This window comes from Hermetia illucens, chromosome 6, assembly GCF_905115235.1.
Source record: "Hermetia illucens chromosome 6, iHerIll2.2.curated.20191125, whole genome shotgun sequence".
In the NCBI taxonomy this organism is placed as follows: Eukaryota; Metazoa; Arthropoda; class Insecta; order Diptera; family Stratiomyidae; genus Hermetia; species Hermetia illucens.
The window spans coordinates 29,958,359-29,972,618 of NC_051854.1; the positions used below are offsets into that span (position 1 = coordinate 29,958,359).

General features: G+C 38.3%; 2 protein-coding genes across 2 annotated transcripts in view; one reads left to right on the plus strand and one right to left on the minus strand.

The window, feature by feature from the left end:
- Window positions 1–14,260, minus strand: part of LOC119658591 (RNA helicase aquarius) — a 131,068-nt gene that overhangs the window by 53,501 nt on the left and 63,307 nt on the right. The window lies entirely within an intron of this gene.
- The window catches only part of LOC119658593 (probable G-protein coupled receptor Mth-like 4), a 37,301-nt gene continuing 24,287 nt past the window's right edge, over window positions 1,247–14,260 (plus strand). Inside the window, exon 1 of the mRNA XM_038066053.1 lies at window positions 1,247–1,738. Within this exon, the coding sequence (XP_037921981.1) occupies window positions 1,437–1,738 (302 nt within the window). The 5' untranslated portion in view covers window positions 1,247–1,436. The remainder of the gene's footprint in view (window positions 1,739–14,260) is intronic.

The window sequence follows — 14,260 nt, forward strand, 5'->3', positions numbered from 1 at the left end:
AAAATCCAAAAAATTAAGTTTAAAAGCCCACCAAAAATTTACCTTTTAATATTTTCTAATTATCCTAGTTCGCGGACCGTGGAATATTGTCCACATTAAAATGCCGTTTAGTTTTTTTCCTCAGATGAACACAGCGCCCTCCAGCGTGGCAGCAGAAAAACAACTTTTTCTTGGAGTTGGGTCCATAAATTAACACGTATTCCGAAAATTAGCTACGAAATCAAGCTGAAAAATTTATCACATATACTAGAGATATCAGTAAACATGTGGTGAGAAAATCGCGTTTCTATCTTTATCCAGTTCTTCAAAATAATTTTTCAAAAAAAGGCAAAAAAAAACGGCCTTCACACCGGATGACCCCCTTAAGAGCACTACAAGTTGCACAAGTCGCACTTATGTGAGTGTGAAAATGGCATAGATGTTCCAATATGTCATACACGTATTTCTAAAGTGACAAAAGTAAAAAATGATGGCGTTTGGAATATTATGAAACAATGCAAAATGGGTAGAATGGGATTCCAAACCAAGTAAAATGGCATAAGTACTTTCTGACGGATGGTATTTGAAGATCATTTAATACAATTTTGGTGTTTAATGAACCGTTTTCCCATATAGCGATAACTTAAAAAGTTAAGGTTTTGCACTTTTTTTATCTAACATATTCTCTTTGTTCTAGTGTCGATTTCGCAAATGTGCATGTTTTGCATAATAAATATAAAAACCAAATATGGGGAATTCAAGGTTTGTGAGACAAGCTTCATCCATTTAATTCAATATAAGCCGAGGAACGAGAACGAAAATTGCACCTGAAAAAATTTGGAAACTACTTGGCTTTATATCGTTTCTATTCGTTATTTAAAAGTAGAGATTGATAAGGGGTTAAGTAAAACGTTTGATAACAGTTTGCGAAACGATCACTACTTTTCTAGACACCTCTTAGAATAAGAGTTTGATCATTTTCTTTTTGCATTATTTGGGTATATACAGGTATCCCTTCATCTGAGTAAAATTACGGAAAAGCGAAAATGTGCTTCCTTCCCAAATTCCACAAAATAATTTGGCCGGTGCCAATTCTTTCAACCAATAGTACACAACATGTGAGAACATACTATATTCATATGTGAGGCGCGTTTCCACTTTCATGCAAGACTCCCCTTCAAGACAACTTTGCACAGTGAAACTTGGGAGAGTTCGTTATTCTCATGAATGCAATGCTAGCCAAAGTGGAGCAACAGACAGCTCTTCGTTACTTTAGTATTCAACAAATCGCTCGCAGTGTGAGGTGGTTTTTACTGGGCCGTCCGGAATTGTATATGTGACATTGTAGTGTACGAGTATCTCGGGCATCTATCGCTTTTCGCCAAATAATATGCGTTTATTTCGAATCGAAGAGGAATTATAAACCAATGTGTTGCCTATAGTGTGCCAAAAAGCCTATGTCAAAAATGAATCTCAGTAGAGTTAATATTACCTTGTGGGTACTTTTGTGCCTTGGGTGCATATCAGTGATAAACAGTGACAATGTTAACAATCCGAATTTGCCAAAATGTTGCCCGCCTAATAGCATTATTCTTGATGAAAGCACGTGCCTGCTAGGCAACACCACTTTCAACGCAACTTTCAATTGCGCCTTGGGTGCTTATATCATCGACAAAGATTTCGACAAGATGGATGATTACACAGTTGTCGGTCGGGATCTGTACATGAATAGTTCCAACTCACTAGTGGAGCCTGATAGGTGTGTCTATCACATGTGGTTATATTGAATTTGGACTACTTAGAAATATATGTATTTATGATTTATCCCTGAGTTATCTTACCATAACCAATTGATTTCAACCCTGGCTGACACTTTATACAGTTTAGCGAAAATCACTTTTATAGAATAGGGAATAATGAAAACCCTTTCACCTAACATTAAAATTAGATTCCGATGAAGGAAATAACATATCTACGCAAATCGGTGCTTCAATATTTAGTGAGAAAATGCAAGCTGTCAATGCAGTAAAGAAATGTTTTTAGTGCAATTTAAAAGGACATATTACGCTTTATAAAAAAAGGATTCCATTCATTTATAGGGAATTAAGAAAGTTACGGAGATGAATAAGTAAAGAGATGTTGAAAATAGCAACCTCTGCAATCAATCAATAAAAAATACAGAACCGATTATTCGGGAAAGGAAATGAATATAGAGAACACCTATCTCTATCTTATAGGCTATAATAATAAAGGAGCTTCTACCACACATTTGCGTCGAAAGCAAACCTGAAGAATTCCAAAGTTGTTGCAAGGTCACATTTTCATTATCGATGGTTTGTTCAGAGAGAAAAGCAGTGAATACTTTGTTGTTAGAGTAGCTTAGTATTTGCCGGCGACGTTATCATTGTAGCGGATCGCGGTCTGCTAAAGAGTATAAGCGCAACCCTTTGTGGTCTGAATCGGTTTTAGAGTCAATATGCAGATCAAGAATACCAAGTACATGAAGTCAAATTATATATTTAGGAAAGTTAGTCAGATTTGAGCCAGTGTTAGATATGCGAACCCCTAGGTCTAAGAGGAAGAGCTAAAACGTGAAATGCAACGTATTAAACTTTTCCATATTTAGCATCGAGCCGTAAATCAAATGCAGAAAACCAACAATCAGACAGATTGGTTCAATTATGGAACAAACTGTGGGAGGCGCCCATCCCGAAAATTCAAATCTATAAATATCAAAATGAATAATTTCGTAACACACTGCTGCAAATCCTTCTACCTATATTTTTGGCCATTTCTCAGAAACCAATTGACTAAATTCAAGGAAATACTGAATTAGCTTTATTGTTTTATATATAGAGAATTGTCATTGTCATAAGAGTTAAAAAAAAAAATTTATCATTGACGCGCTAAATAAAGATGGGAAGTCTAATTGCGGCGGTCAACTCCTATGTGAAGGGCTGCAATGCATCCGATACAAAAAGGAAACGCGGAACGAAAACCAATTTCTCAACCACTGCTATAAATCTATTGTTTGGCTTTCAATTAAACGCTTACAATTGGTGGCAATTTTGTGAGACAAAGGAAGAAATCATTCCACTTATGAGATTACCAACCATCTCAAATGGAGAAGAATCATGGGATCAAGTTAAAAACACGATTTATAATGCGGCATGTGCAATCTTTAGGGTCACCAAGCCAAAAATAAAATGATCGCTTCATGCAACATGGTCTCAAATTGAGTCTAGTAAAACTGAATTTTTTACGGCCGATCCCCATGAAAAAGGCACTATCACCATCAGTAGCAATGAAGTATCGACGAATGTTTCAAACCTAAAATTTACTGCAGTGTCTTCCGCTAGGGCTTTGAGTGTTAGCCGAGTATGGAGACGGTGTTGCGTTTGACTAGTGGCATAACATGCCTTGACCACATCCGAAATGAGGATATCCGTGATCGATATGGGGTTGCACTGGAAAACAAGCACATATCAGTGACAATTTCATTACAAATTTTCCCCCTAGATATGCATCGTGCAATGGACAAATGCTGAAAAACAAATAAAACGGAACGATGAAAACTAAGTCACTGAAGTATACAGTTACCAGGAAGCGGTAAAGAAATTTTTAAAAGTTCACGGGGCGATGGCTGAGTTGGTTCAGGATCAATCATTGATCTAGTTGTCGAAAACCGAATCTAGCTTGGTTATGGGTCTCTGGGCCTGTATTCACCCTATCCGGCTATTATATGTAGATTTATTACTTGCACAACATTCAGTATGATGATGATGAAACCGAGACACGGTCTCATTGAAAATGAACGAAAAAGAGACTGTGTGGACAAACAAGGGACATTCGAAAGCGGAAAAAATGCCGTCATTGTTATTTAGAGGTTACAAGTTTTCATCAACTCATGTCTATGCCGTGTGGTCAGCGTTCTATTTCTGTTAACGTAGCGGCGGATAAGTCATACATTGATAAAGGGCCTTGCGAATTACGTTATGGAATGCAACCTTCTATTCCAGGATGATTGACGAATGGGTTGCCTCTAAACCTATATTGCACGAAACGGTGGATGAAGAGTGAAAACCTCTCGGAAGGTTATGCTGCAATGGAAAGACATTGTCAGACAGCGATGATGGTTAGTTATGGTTGTCACGCAATGTCCCACATAGAGATTCATAGCAACAATTGTAAATTTTAATCTTCTCCTTTCTCTTCAGCATTTGTCCCGTTCACAAGCGCGGTCGGCTCGTCGTGATCGGTTTCGCCATTTGGTTCTATCAAACGCATGATCTGGATGCAATCGCAAGGGTTTTCTATCCCCATCTAGTGTATCAAGCCACCGTTGTAACGGCCGGCCTTTTGGGGTTTACCATCGACTTCGATGTTCAGATCAATTTTGGCAAGTGTATTCTCGTTAGCGGGAATCGCGTGACCATACCATCGAAGACGCCTCTCGCAGTTTTCCATTAGCTGATAGCATTGCCCAAGGATATTTAAATCGCTCAGTTCTGGACAGGTCAGTGCCGCTGACAGTGATTTTGCCTGTTTCAGCTCAGACCGTGTTGCATGAGGCGATCATTCCATTTTTGGACAAATTGCTCGAGATCATTTTTAAGGTTTTGTGTTTGTGTAAACACAAAACCTTATTAAAATCGGTTTACCGTCTGTCTGTCTGTCCGTCACACGCATTTTTCTCGGAGACGGCTATAGCGATTGACACCAAATTTGGTAGAAAGGTGGGAACTGTGAACGCTCACACATACAGTGCGTTACATCCTTTTACGTTGAATTTAAGGGGGGTCCCTATACATGCAAAAGGGGGGTGTACAATTTTTTTTCATCAAATATAGTCATGTGGGATATCAAACTAAAGGTTTCGATTAGTACTTTTCGAAGCCGGTCTTAGTTTTGACATTTCCAGGAAACGTGGGGAGTGCGGGGGATTGAAAGTGATCATTTCTTTAAGGGGGGCATTCTCGGAAACTACCAAACCGAAAAATCTGAAAAAAATCAAGAGGCTGCCACTATATGGTGCCTTGGCTCCGAAATACCTTTCATACCGATATCTGTTCAAAGAAAGTTAATAATAGTATATTACTATAATTTTTTGTAATTGGCTGGAAACCCCCCTTAAATTCAAGCTAGCGGCACGAAATTTTGTAGTGATGTAGGCTATAATGTAGAGCATGATCATACCAAGTTTGATGGAAATCGCACTATTACTAACAAATTTATAATACGTCGAAGTTGTTGCTTCTTTGAAAATTGCAGACTATCAATGTCAATATCACCTGAAAGTGGACATATGCATACATTACGTGCTACGTACTAAGAAATACACAAAACATTTCGTACCTGAAGCGTCCAGCTTCCGGTTTCCCGACTTGTTGCTATTAAACGCGAGGAAAACAGCATCTACATAAAGCAGTGTCCCGTGTGACGGTGTCCATAACAAAAACAAAGAGGAGTGGTGAAAGGGTGCTTCCTTGATGAACACCAACAGAGACACGAAGTTGTTTTGATACACCCGCCATACTTCGAACTTTACATTTCGGATCGTGGTAGAGAATTGAACCCAACGCACGAGTTCTTTTGGCACTAAGTAATGTCGTAGAGTATACCAGATGAGGTCGCGTGGCACACGGTCAAACGCTTTCTCCAGATCCAGAAATGCAATGTAAAGAGGGCGACGTTTCTCAAGGTGTTTCTCCATGAGTAACCGCGCAGCGTCAATAGTTCCTAGCTTGATTCACGGTTATTTGAATTTCGATTCGATTTCGCGAATACGGTTGTCAAGAATGCGTTCAAAAATCTTCATGGTATGGTAAAGTAACCGGATCGAACGGTAATTTCACCATTCTGATGGACTACCTTCTTTTTCCATACTGGAACTGTGGTAGTTTCTTGCCAGTCAGATGATGATCTGCCGTCGAGAAACTTGCGGTAGAGGCATGTTTTCACGGACCTTCATTTGAACATCGTCATTCCAAAGCCGAGCATCTCGGTTAATGTACCGCTTACCTGGCTTGGTGACCCCGAGGGTGGCAGAGGCCGCTTTGTGGATCGCATTTTACTTTTGTGATTATCAAATGTAGGAAAATGAGACAAACGTTTGATGAACCATGTTCTCATAAGTACATGGTTATGAGTGTCCGCAAAATCGATTATACGTTCGCCACCCTCATTGCGCGCTCCAAACTCGTTTCACAGTGATGCATCTATACAAAATCTAGCATATAATTATAATATAAGCATTTTAGAAATTTACTCGAAAACCTCCCTTTTTTTGAGGGTAGGGTAGGTGAATTCATTTACGCACACAGGGTTGCACTCCCGATTCCATACGTCGTCGGACTACCAACTAAACACCTCCCCATCGTCAGAGAGCTAGCCTGGAATCGTTTGCCTCATTACTTCGGGCTAGTCCCCGAACTCTCCCGCCGGAATTCCTTTCACCAACGGGAGGGGAGAGGAGGAAGGGAACTGTCAGTGCAAGGAACCCCCTGCCATCCGGCTCCTCCACCAGTCGAGTTCTATCTTCTTAGCAACGAGAAGGGCCCGAACGTAATTGGCAACACGGTTCCACCTGTCAGCAATCCTCAGCATCTCTTCGACAATGTTGTCTGGAGAAAGATCCCCTGTGTTTAAATAGAGCTGCTGACGAACCCCATCCCACCTTCCACAAGAAAAAATAGTGTGGTGGGCATCGTCCACAACTCCATTGCAAAACACACAATCCGGAGAACGCACCTTTCCAATCTTGTGCAGGTAAGACTGAAAACTTCCATGCCCACCTCCCTTAAGCTCATTCTAGATGGCATCATTATAAGTGATAATACAAGACATAATTCTCAAAAGTTTGAAGGTAATGCAATTTTTATTAACAAAGTTACATAAGGCCAAAGTTTTGAAATCGACGCGAATTTATTGCATTCTAAGATATGTGGTATACGACGTCATCATCATATAAACCGCACTCATACAAATGGGGGAGTCTGGAGAGGAATATCAAGGAATAGAGAATAGTAGAAAGTTTTTCACACAAGATAAACATAAAACTTTTTTACCCGAACCATCCAGCGTTCGATATTCCAACTTGTTTATATTACATATGTATATGCAATTTCAAACAAGTCGAAGACAGGAAGCTTAACGCTTCAGGAATGAACAATTTTGTTTATTTCTTCTGTAAGTATGTATATTTGAGTGTAGGACTATCCTATTTCTACGCTTAGCATATCACACTACTCGTTTTAGTGTATATTTAGTATTTTGGGCGGCAGTAAATTTGCACGGAAAAGACAAATTTGAACTACTGTAACTTCATTTTGATCAAACTTGAGGATATCACGCTTCACACCATAGTCGATATTACTGCAAATACTCTAGGACAAACTTAAGGGGGACTCCTAGTCAATTTTCCAAAAGCATGATAACATACTATTATTAATTTGAGTGGATATCGATATGGAGAATATTTTGAGGCCTGGACACCGTATAGGAGCAGGTTCATTTTCAGATTTTCGGTTTGGTATTTTCTGCGAATGGGTTCGTTAAACAAATGTCAAAATCGTCATGTAACAAATAGCCAGACAAACTTTCAACCGATTTTTGCCTTGCAAACAAAACATTAAAAAGAATAAAAGGAATTCAAAATCAATTTTTCTTTGCTCCGCAACCGGGGAAATACCTCAGTAATATGCAATATCTGAAACAACCACTCATTTTTCAGGAGTATATGCAGATTCCTTCTATTTTGTACAAATAATCTTTCAACTGCCAACTTTTGATTTAGCAAGTAAATGTTCACTTCAGGATCCCAATTCCCAATCAACATTAAATACATCTGTAATTTTGGATCAAAATGTAGGAACCACTTCGGGTACGCAAGATTAGCAATGCATATGTACGTCATTCCTCTATTTATCTATAGCCATAGTATTTTCGCTCAAGTCAATGAAATCCAATATTTGTCGAAATTAACATTGGTAATAGAATCCGAAATAGGATAATTAATAGTCTAATCCCCACAGTAGAAATTTTTTTTCGAAAAACTTGTTTGGCCCCACAATGGTAAAATATTTGCAAAATTTGGAAGAAATTTATGGGAATGGGACGAAGAAAAGAGAAATGAAAGGAGATCTTATTTCATTTAAACAACCCAACTGGTCTGCCAACCCCAGCTGATATAGCATTAACAAAGTATAAATTTTGCATGCGAAAGTATTTCTATATCGGTTTAGTTCAGAAAATGTAAACGTCAAATCTTAAGAAAAGGAAATTCACAAGTTTGATCACTGGAATATATGATAAACGAAAATAGCACGAGCCAAAATTAGCGGTGTGTTAGCAATATTAATTTTATGCTATACAAGCCAAGTATATATAACCTACCATCAAGTATGGGAAAATATAGCGAATTTAATTAGAACCACTATGGGCGAATTGATATTTGTGAATACAAAGCCCGCCACATCCTGCTCGAGGTACTCTAGCTCTGTTCATTTGTTGATAACGTTATGCCAAAATACATTTCGTAGATTTAAGGGGGTCATCCCATGTGAAGGCCGTTTTTTTAGCTTTTTTAGAAATTTTTTGTGAAGAACTGGATAAAGATACAAATACGAATTTTTCACCATAGATTTATTAATATCTTGAGCGTGCATAATACCACCGATCCGTCCAACCCGATCGCATAGTTAGTTATTGAAATACAGAGCAATTTATACACCCATCTCCTAAAAAAGGTGTTTTTTCTGCTGCCACGATAGAGGGCACTACGATCATCTTAAAGAAAAAAGTAAATGGCATTTTAACGTCAAGACTTAACTACAGTCCGCAAACTAGGATTATTAAAAAATATTAAAAGCTAAATTTTTGGCGCCGTGTTAAATTTTTTTTTTAATTTTGGTGTTTTTTTAAGGTTTCTTTAATGAATAAAAAAAAGCTACTGAACGAATTGCAATTATCCTAGTTTGCGGACCGTAGAAATATGTTCTGGATAAGTCGTGAAAATTTCAAAGAATTTGGTTGGATAGATTTTGGGCTATGGTGGCAGCCGATTTTCAATATGCAATTTCGAGAAAAACGCATTTAAAAAGTAGAATGCGATTTTTAGCCATAAAATCTTAACTGACCATTAATGTGCTATACGTAGTCCATAAAGCTTAGGTTTTTTGAAGAAACACATGTGCAGCCTTGGCTTCAATTCTTCTCCGACCGATAAATACATGCTTTATTACGGCGATCGACATAAATCTGGCATGTGACTTATTACGTGTTTAACATTATAATTTCCGAATGACTTCGAATATCAAAAAATCACTTTGCCTATATATTCTACACTATATCTAGATATAATTGATGCCAAAAAAATTCGATTCCGCGGATCCGGCACACGGGATGACCCCCTTAATGCCAGGCGAAAAGTGCTGCATGCACATATTCATATGTATTGTCTTGAAAACTTCAATGGACAAAACTGAAAAAATAAAATGATTGACTGTCGGCTGTTTTTAAGCTATTGATAGGAGCGCCATACATGAAGAACGACAGCATAGCATTACCTAACCTGGTAAGGGTCCGGGGGACAATTAGCACGCGAGATGCATAAAGATAAGAATAAACCCGACCAACAACAACTAATCAACCAACTCGATGTGCTTGAATTTCAAAGCAGAAAATTTGGAAGTTGAAAACTATAATTAATTAAAAAATATATATGAATTATTGAAGATTGAATTGATTTAATTTAACGAATAGAACTCCACCCATCACATCCCACACATTATTAATTATTAAAGAACATTTTTTACATATTCCCAGAAAGCCTCTAATTTCTAATTATTTTTTAATGACCATAAAAAACACTTAAAATCTTTTAGAGAAACAGAGACGGCTTGCAAGCAGGCATATGATGTCATGTTTTATAGTTTGGAAAACCCATATCAAACGCAATTTAATCTACGTTTAATTGGAGAAGTGCTCCTTCGATCAATTTTCCAAAATTCTACAGAACTAATTGTGTGGCTTTTTACTAGAGTTTGTGAGCATTTGAAAAAAAATCGAACAATCCAAATAGGCTTCTTATTAGTAAAACTAGTCTTTTGAACATCCGCGTGAGTAATAATAACGGTGTATGTTTATTAGTACATGTTATGTTACCAATGGAAATTTCGTCTTCATTATTAATCCACTGCATCGTGAATGTTGTGAATAGCTCAATTGCCAATAAAATGTTTATGACATTGGCGTTATTGAATTTCAGGCGAACGTTGAGTAAGCACAATCATTCTCCTATTTATCTTGATATAGAACTTTCCGTATTTCATTTATTCAGAACGGGACAAAGGCTGAAGAAAAAGAAGAAGATAATTTATATTTTCACATAGATTTTTCAAATATTAATCGATCACACTTTCCTATATATGTGCTAATTTGCTAATTTCTATGCTTCACTGTAAAAAGATATAATATAAAGCAATGACTTTTGTCCATCTTCCGGGCAGCTCATGTATTCCTTTGTGAGAAAACTCCTCATGGATTCAATCCATGAATACACCCATTTTTAAGGTTTTGTGTGAAACAAAACCTTATTAGGATCGATTCGATGTCTGTCTGTCCGTCTGTCTGTCTGTCACACCCGATTTATTCAGAAACGGCTGGACCGATTGTCACGAAAATTGGTAAGAGTATGTGATCTGCCGTTCCCTTTACATGCAGCAACTGGCGCCATTTTGTGTTAAGTTTAAGGGAGGGGGGCTCCCCATACAGGTGAAAGGAGGCTGCAAAATTGTTTTTCACAGAATGTGGCCATATGGAGTATCAAATGAAAGGCCTCAATTAATACTTTTCGAAACTGGTTCAATATTTGATATTGGGTGAAACATAGGGGAGTGAGGGCTCAAAATATGACCCCCAACAAGTGTAACAGGTCTCGTTCTCAGAACCTATCCAACCGAAAAATCCGAAAAAGATCACAGTAGTGCATCACTATGAAATCTAGGCCTCAAAATATATCCGGTTGCGATATCTGCACAAATAAAGTTAATAATAGTATATTTCCACATTTTAGAAATTTACTCGGCACTCCCCTTATGTTCATCGCAGAAGTACAAAATTTAGCATAGGTGTAATGAAGAACATGGTGCACAATTCGGTCAAGTTTGAAGAAAATCCAACTATTATTAACAAATTTATAGGGGGTGAAACTTTACAATTTTTTGTGAATTTCGTGCACTTATTCCAACAAGACATGTGTGTATGTAGCTATATAGTATATGCGTGTTAATGGACTTTGCGGGTAGTGCCTAATTCAGATAGATATAAGAAGTAAATTGGAAATATGGGTACGATCAATTTATATACGTGCCTATATGTGTACAGTATTCGAAAATAGGCAGTTTGTTTGTTTAGAGTGAGCGTAATATCTACGGCTGTAATATGAACATATGTCTCGTAGTTTGGAAAAATATGAAGGAGTATGTTGGATTTGTAGCTATATACAGATAGAAAAATGTGCGTTGAAATTTCTTAGATAAGATGAACACAAAACCTTTATACCCGAAGCGCGAGCTTCCGGTATTCCGACTTGTTTGACATTGTCATATGATCAACACTTCACTGATCCACCAGGACTTGCACCATCGATCGTAAAGAGTGGTAGTTGGACGGAGCGATGCCCGGGAAGTTCGACGGGTGGAGTAGGAAGTTCCAATAACAACTTTTGTTTCGTTTAGCAACGCGAGACCAATCTTGGCAAGTGATTTTTCGATAACGCGAATTCCGCGCCCACACCATCCAAGACGACTTTCTCATAATCCCGTATCGATCGCGGATATCCTCTTTTCGTTACGCTACTAGTCCAACGTAACATCTTCGTCTCCATAATCACAAGACGGCGTTCATTGTATTCTATAGTTGGCTAACACTCGGAACCAGAGAAGGCGACAGCGCGGACAACACTGCGGTAGGTTTTAGATGTTCGTTGATACGTCGATTACAAAGAACAGCAGTTGTGGAACCCCACCCAGGCAGATCTCCATTGGCGCATTAACCCGGGATATTTAAATCGCTCAGTTCTCGGTAAGTCACTACCATTGACAGTGATTGTGCCTGTTTCATGGGGATCGGTTGCCAAAAAATCAGTTTTATTGAGATTCAATCTGAGACCGTATTGTATGAGGATTCTATTTTTGGACAAGTAGTTCGAGACCACTTTTGTTATTAGACACTGTGCATTAAGCAGTCTATAGGGCGCTGGACGTTAGGTGCCTGTTGCCAGTGTCCATAACAAGAACCAAAAAGGAGCGATGAGAGGGCACCTCCTTGATAAATACGACGACGGAGACACGAAGCGATTTTGATACACCTGCCACTCTTCGAATTTTACTTTTCGGATCGTGGTAGAGCAATTGAATCCAACACACAAGTTGTTGTCGGAGAGCATACCATATGCGTTCGTGCGGCACACGATCTTTCTTCACTTTTGAATGTACGAACCTCTCCAGATGGCTCAAGTGGTCAGAGCGCTGGGCTGTCGTTGCCGAAGGTCGAGATTCAAATCTCACTAGTGGCAGAGGGATTTGTTATCCTGACTAGATGTCGGATATCAGTCGACTCAGCTCACATACTGAGAATGAGTACTTGAGTCAAATCAGGGTAATAATCTCGGGCGAGCGCAATGCTGACCACATTACCTCCTATATTGTACTGTGGTGTGTCGTTGCGGTCTTGAATGAAGTGCTCTAACACACTTCAAAGCCTTGATCCAATATCGATTATTGCGCCAACGACTATTATTAGTCGATTGCAGGGTATGGTGTGAAGAATAATGTTGTTAAATATACATACAAGTATGCAATACTCCGATTATATAGTGAGTGCTGCAAAAATACCATTATTAATCCAGAATTTGTCAAGGTTCTCAAGTTATACTTTCAGACTTCGCCAATAATAATGACCTGAATATTTCTTGAAGCATCCACTAAATTGATTTTTAATATATCAACTAAATTTATCATTATCAGTGAAGATTATTTTAACAGTGACACGAAGATATATTTCATTTTATCAGTTTCTAGATAATTTGATAAAATAAAAGTAAGTAAGTGGATTCATGTGCAATCTGATTATGATCAGTCCGATATATGGGTGTTTTAACAGTTGAACCTATAATTGAAATTGTAAAACTTATTAGCAAGTGTCTTTTCGATCGTATATTCTAATGGTGAGCAACTGCGTCACAAATATTAACACTTCACATGTATGCCGCTTCGAATAATTAATATTCAAGAAATGTAGAAATTTATTATTATGTCGTGCATCATGTACGCATAGGTATTTTTCCCACCCACCCTTATTCTTTATCTTTATACGCCCAATATACTTACGAGATTTAAAATAATTTGAGCCGCATTGATAAACAAAAAAAAAGTTTGCCGGTGATTTAATTTCTAGACTAATATTCATTTTATTCGCCGAAGAGATAAAGAATTTATTATTAAAATATTCCAAGAAAATAAACAATCTTACAAATAAACAAGTAGGGGAATCCAAAAGATGACCTTTGTGCTATGAAAGATTTCGTGTTTTTCTTCTATAAGAAACTGACAAAGTGTCTTATGACAAACTGGGATTGGCGGTGGCCAAAAAATCATCGTAAGTGACCGAAAGCGACCAAGAGGAGAGACCTATCTCCAAAATCTAAAAAGATAACGAAGTTGACCGTGAAGGGCCGCCCGTATATATTGAAGATCCATCGAAGTACCCCGTCGACACGTGCTTGCATGTCTCTGTGCTAGCCAGGCTCGGAAATGTAGGGAGGTATTTTGGCCACTTCGACTCCTCACGTGTCTTTTCTGATGCGTGCGTCCGCGGATTCGGGCGAGCCTACCGAATTATCAACATGCAAGCTAAAAATTGAAAAATTAAAATCAAAAACAAAACATGACGGGTCGACCGCGCGCGTGGAGCTGTAAAATTCTGAACCCGGGTACCGCATACGAAAGGGAGAATCCACGACGGATCACATCCTCGGTCAATGGTGAGGCGTGATCTTGGAGGTTCCCACCCTGCCTTGGCATTGGAGCATACCCCTATTTAGTAAGAATTTTGCGGGGTTAAAGAGGAATATTGGAAGAGGAGCATATAAACAAATATGTGATGAATCAGATACATCACCAAATAATAGGAATTTTTCAAACATGCATCTGAATTTCCAGCTGTGTTTCTATTCAAAAATCACTGAGGACAACCAAGAACGTGCGAATGTTTCCACTTC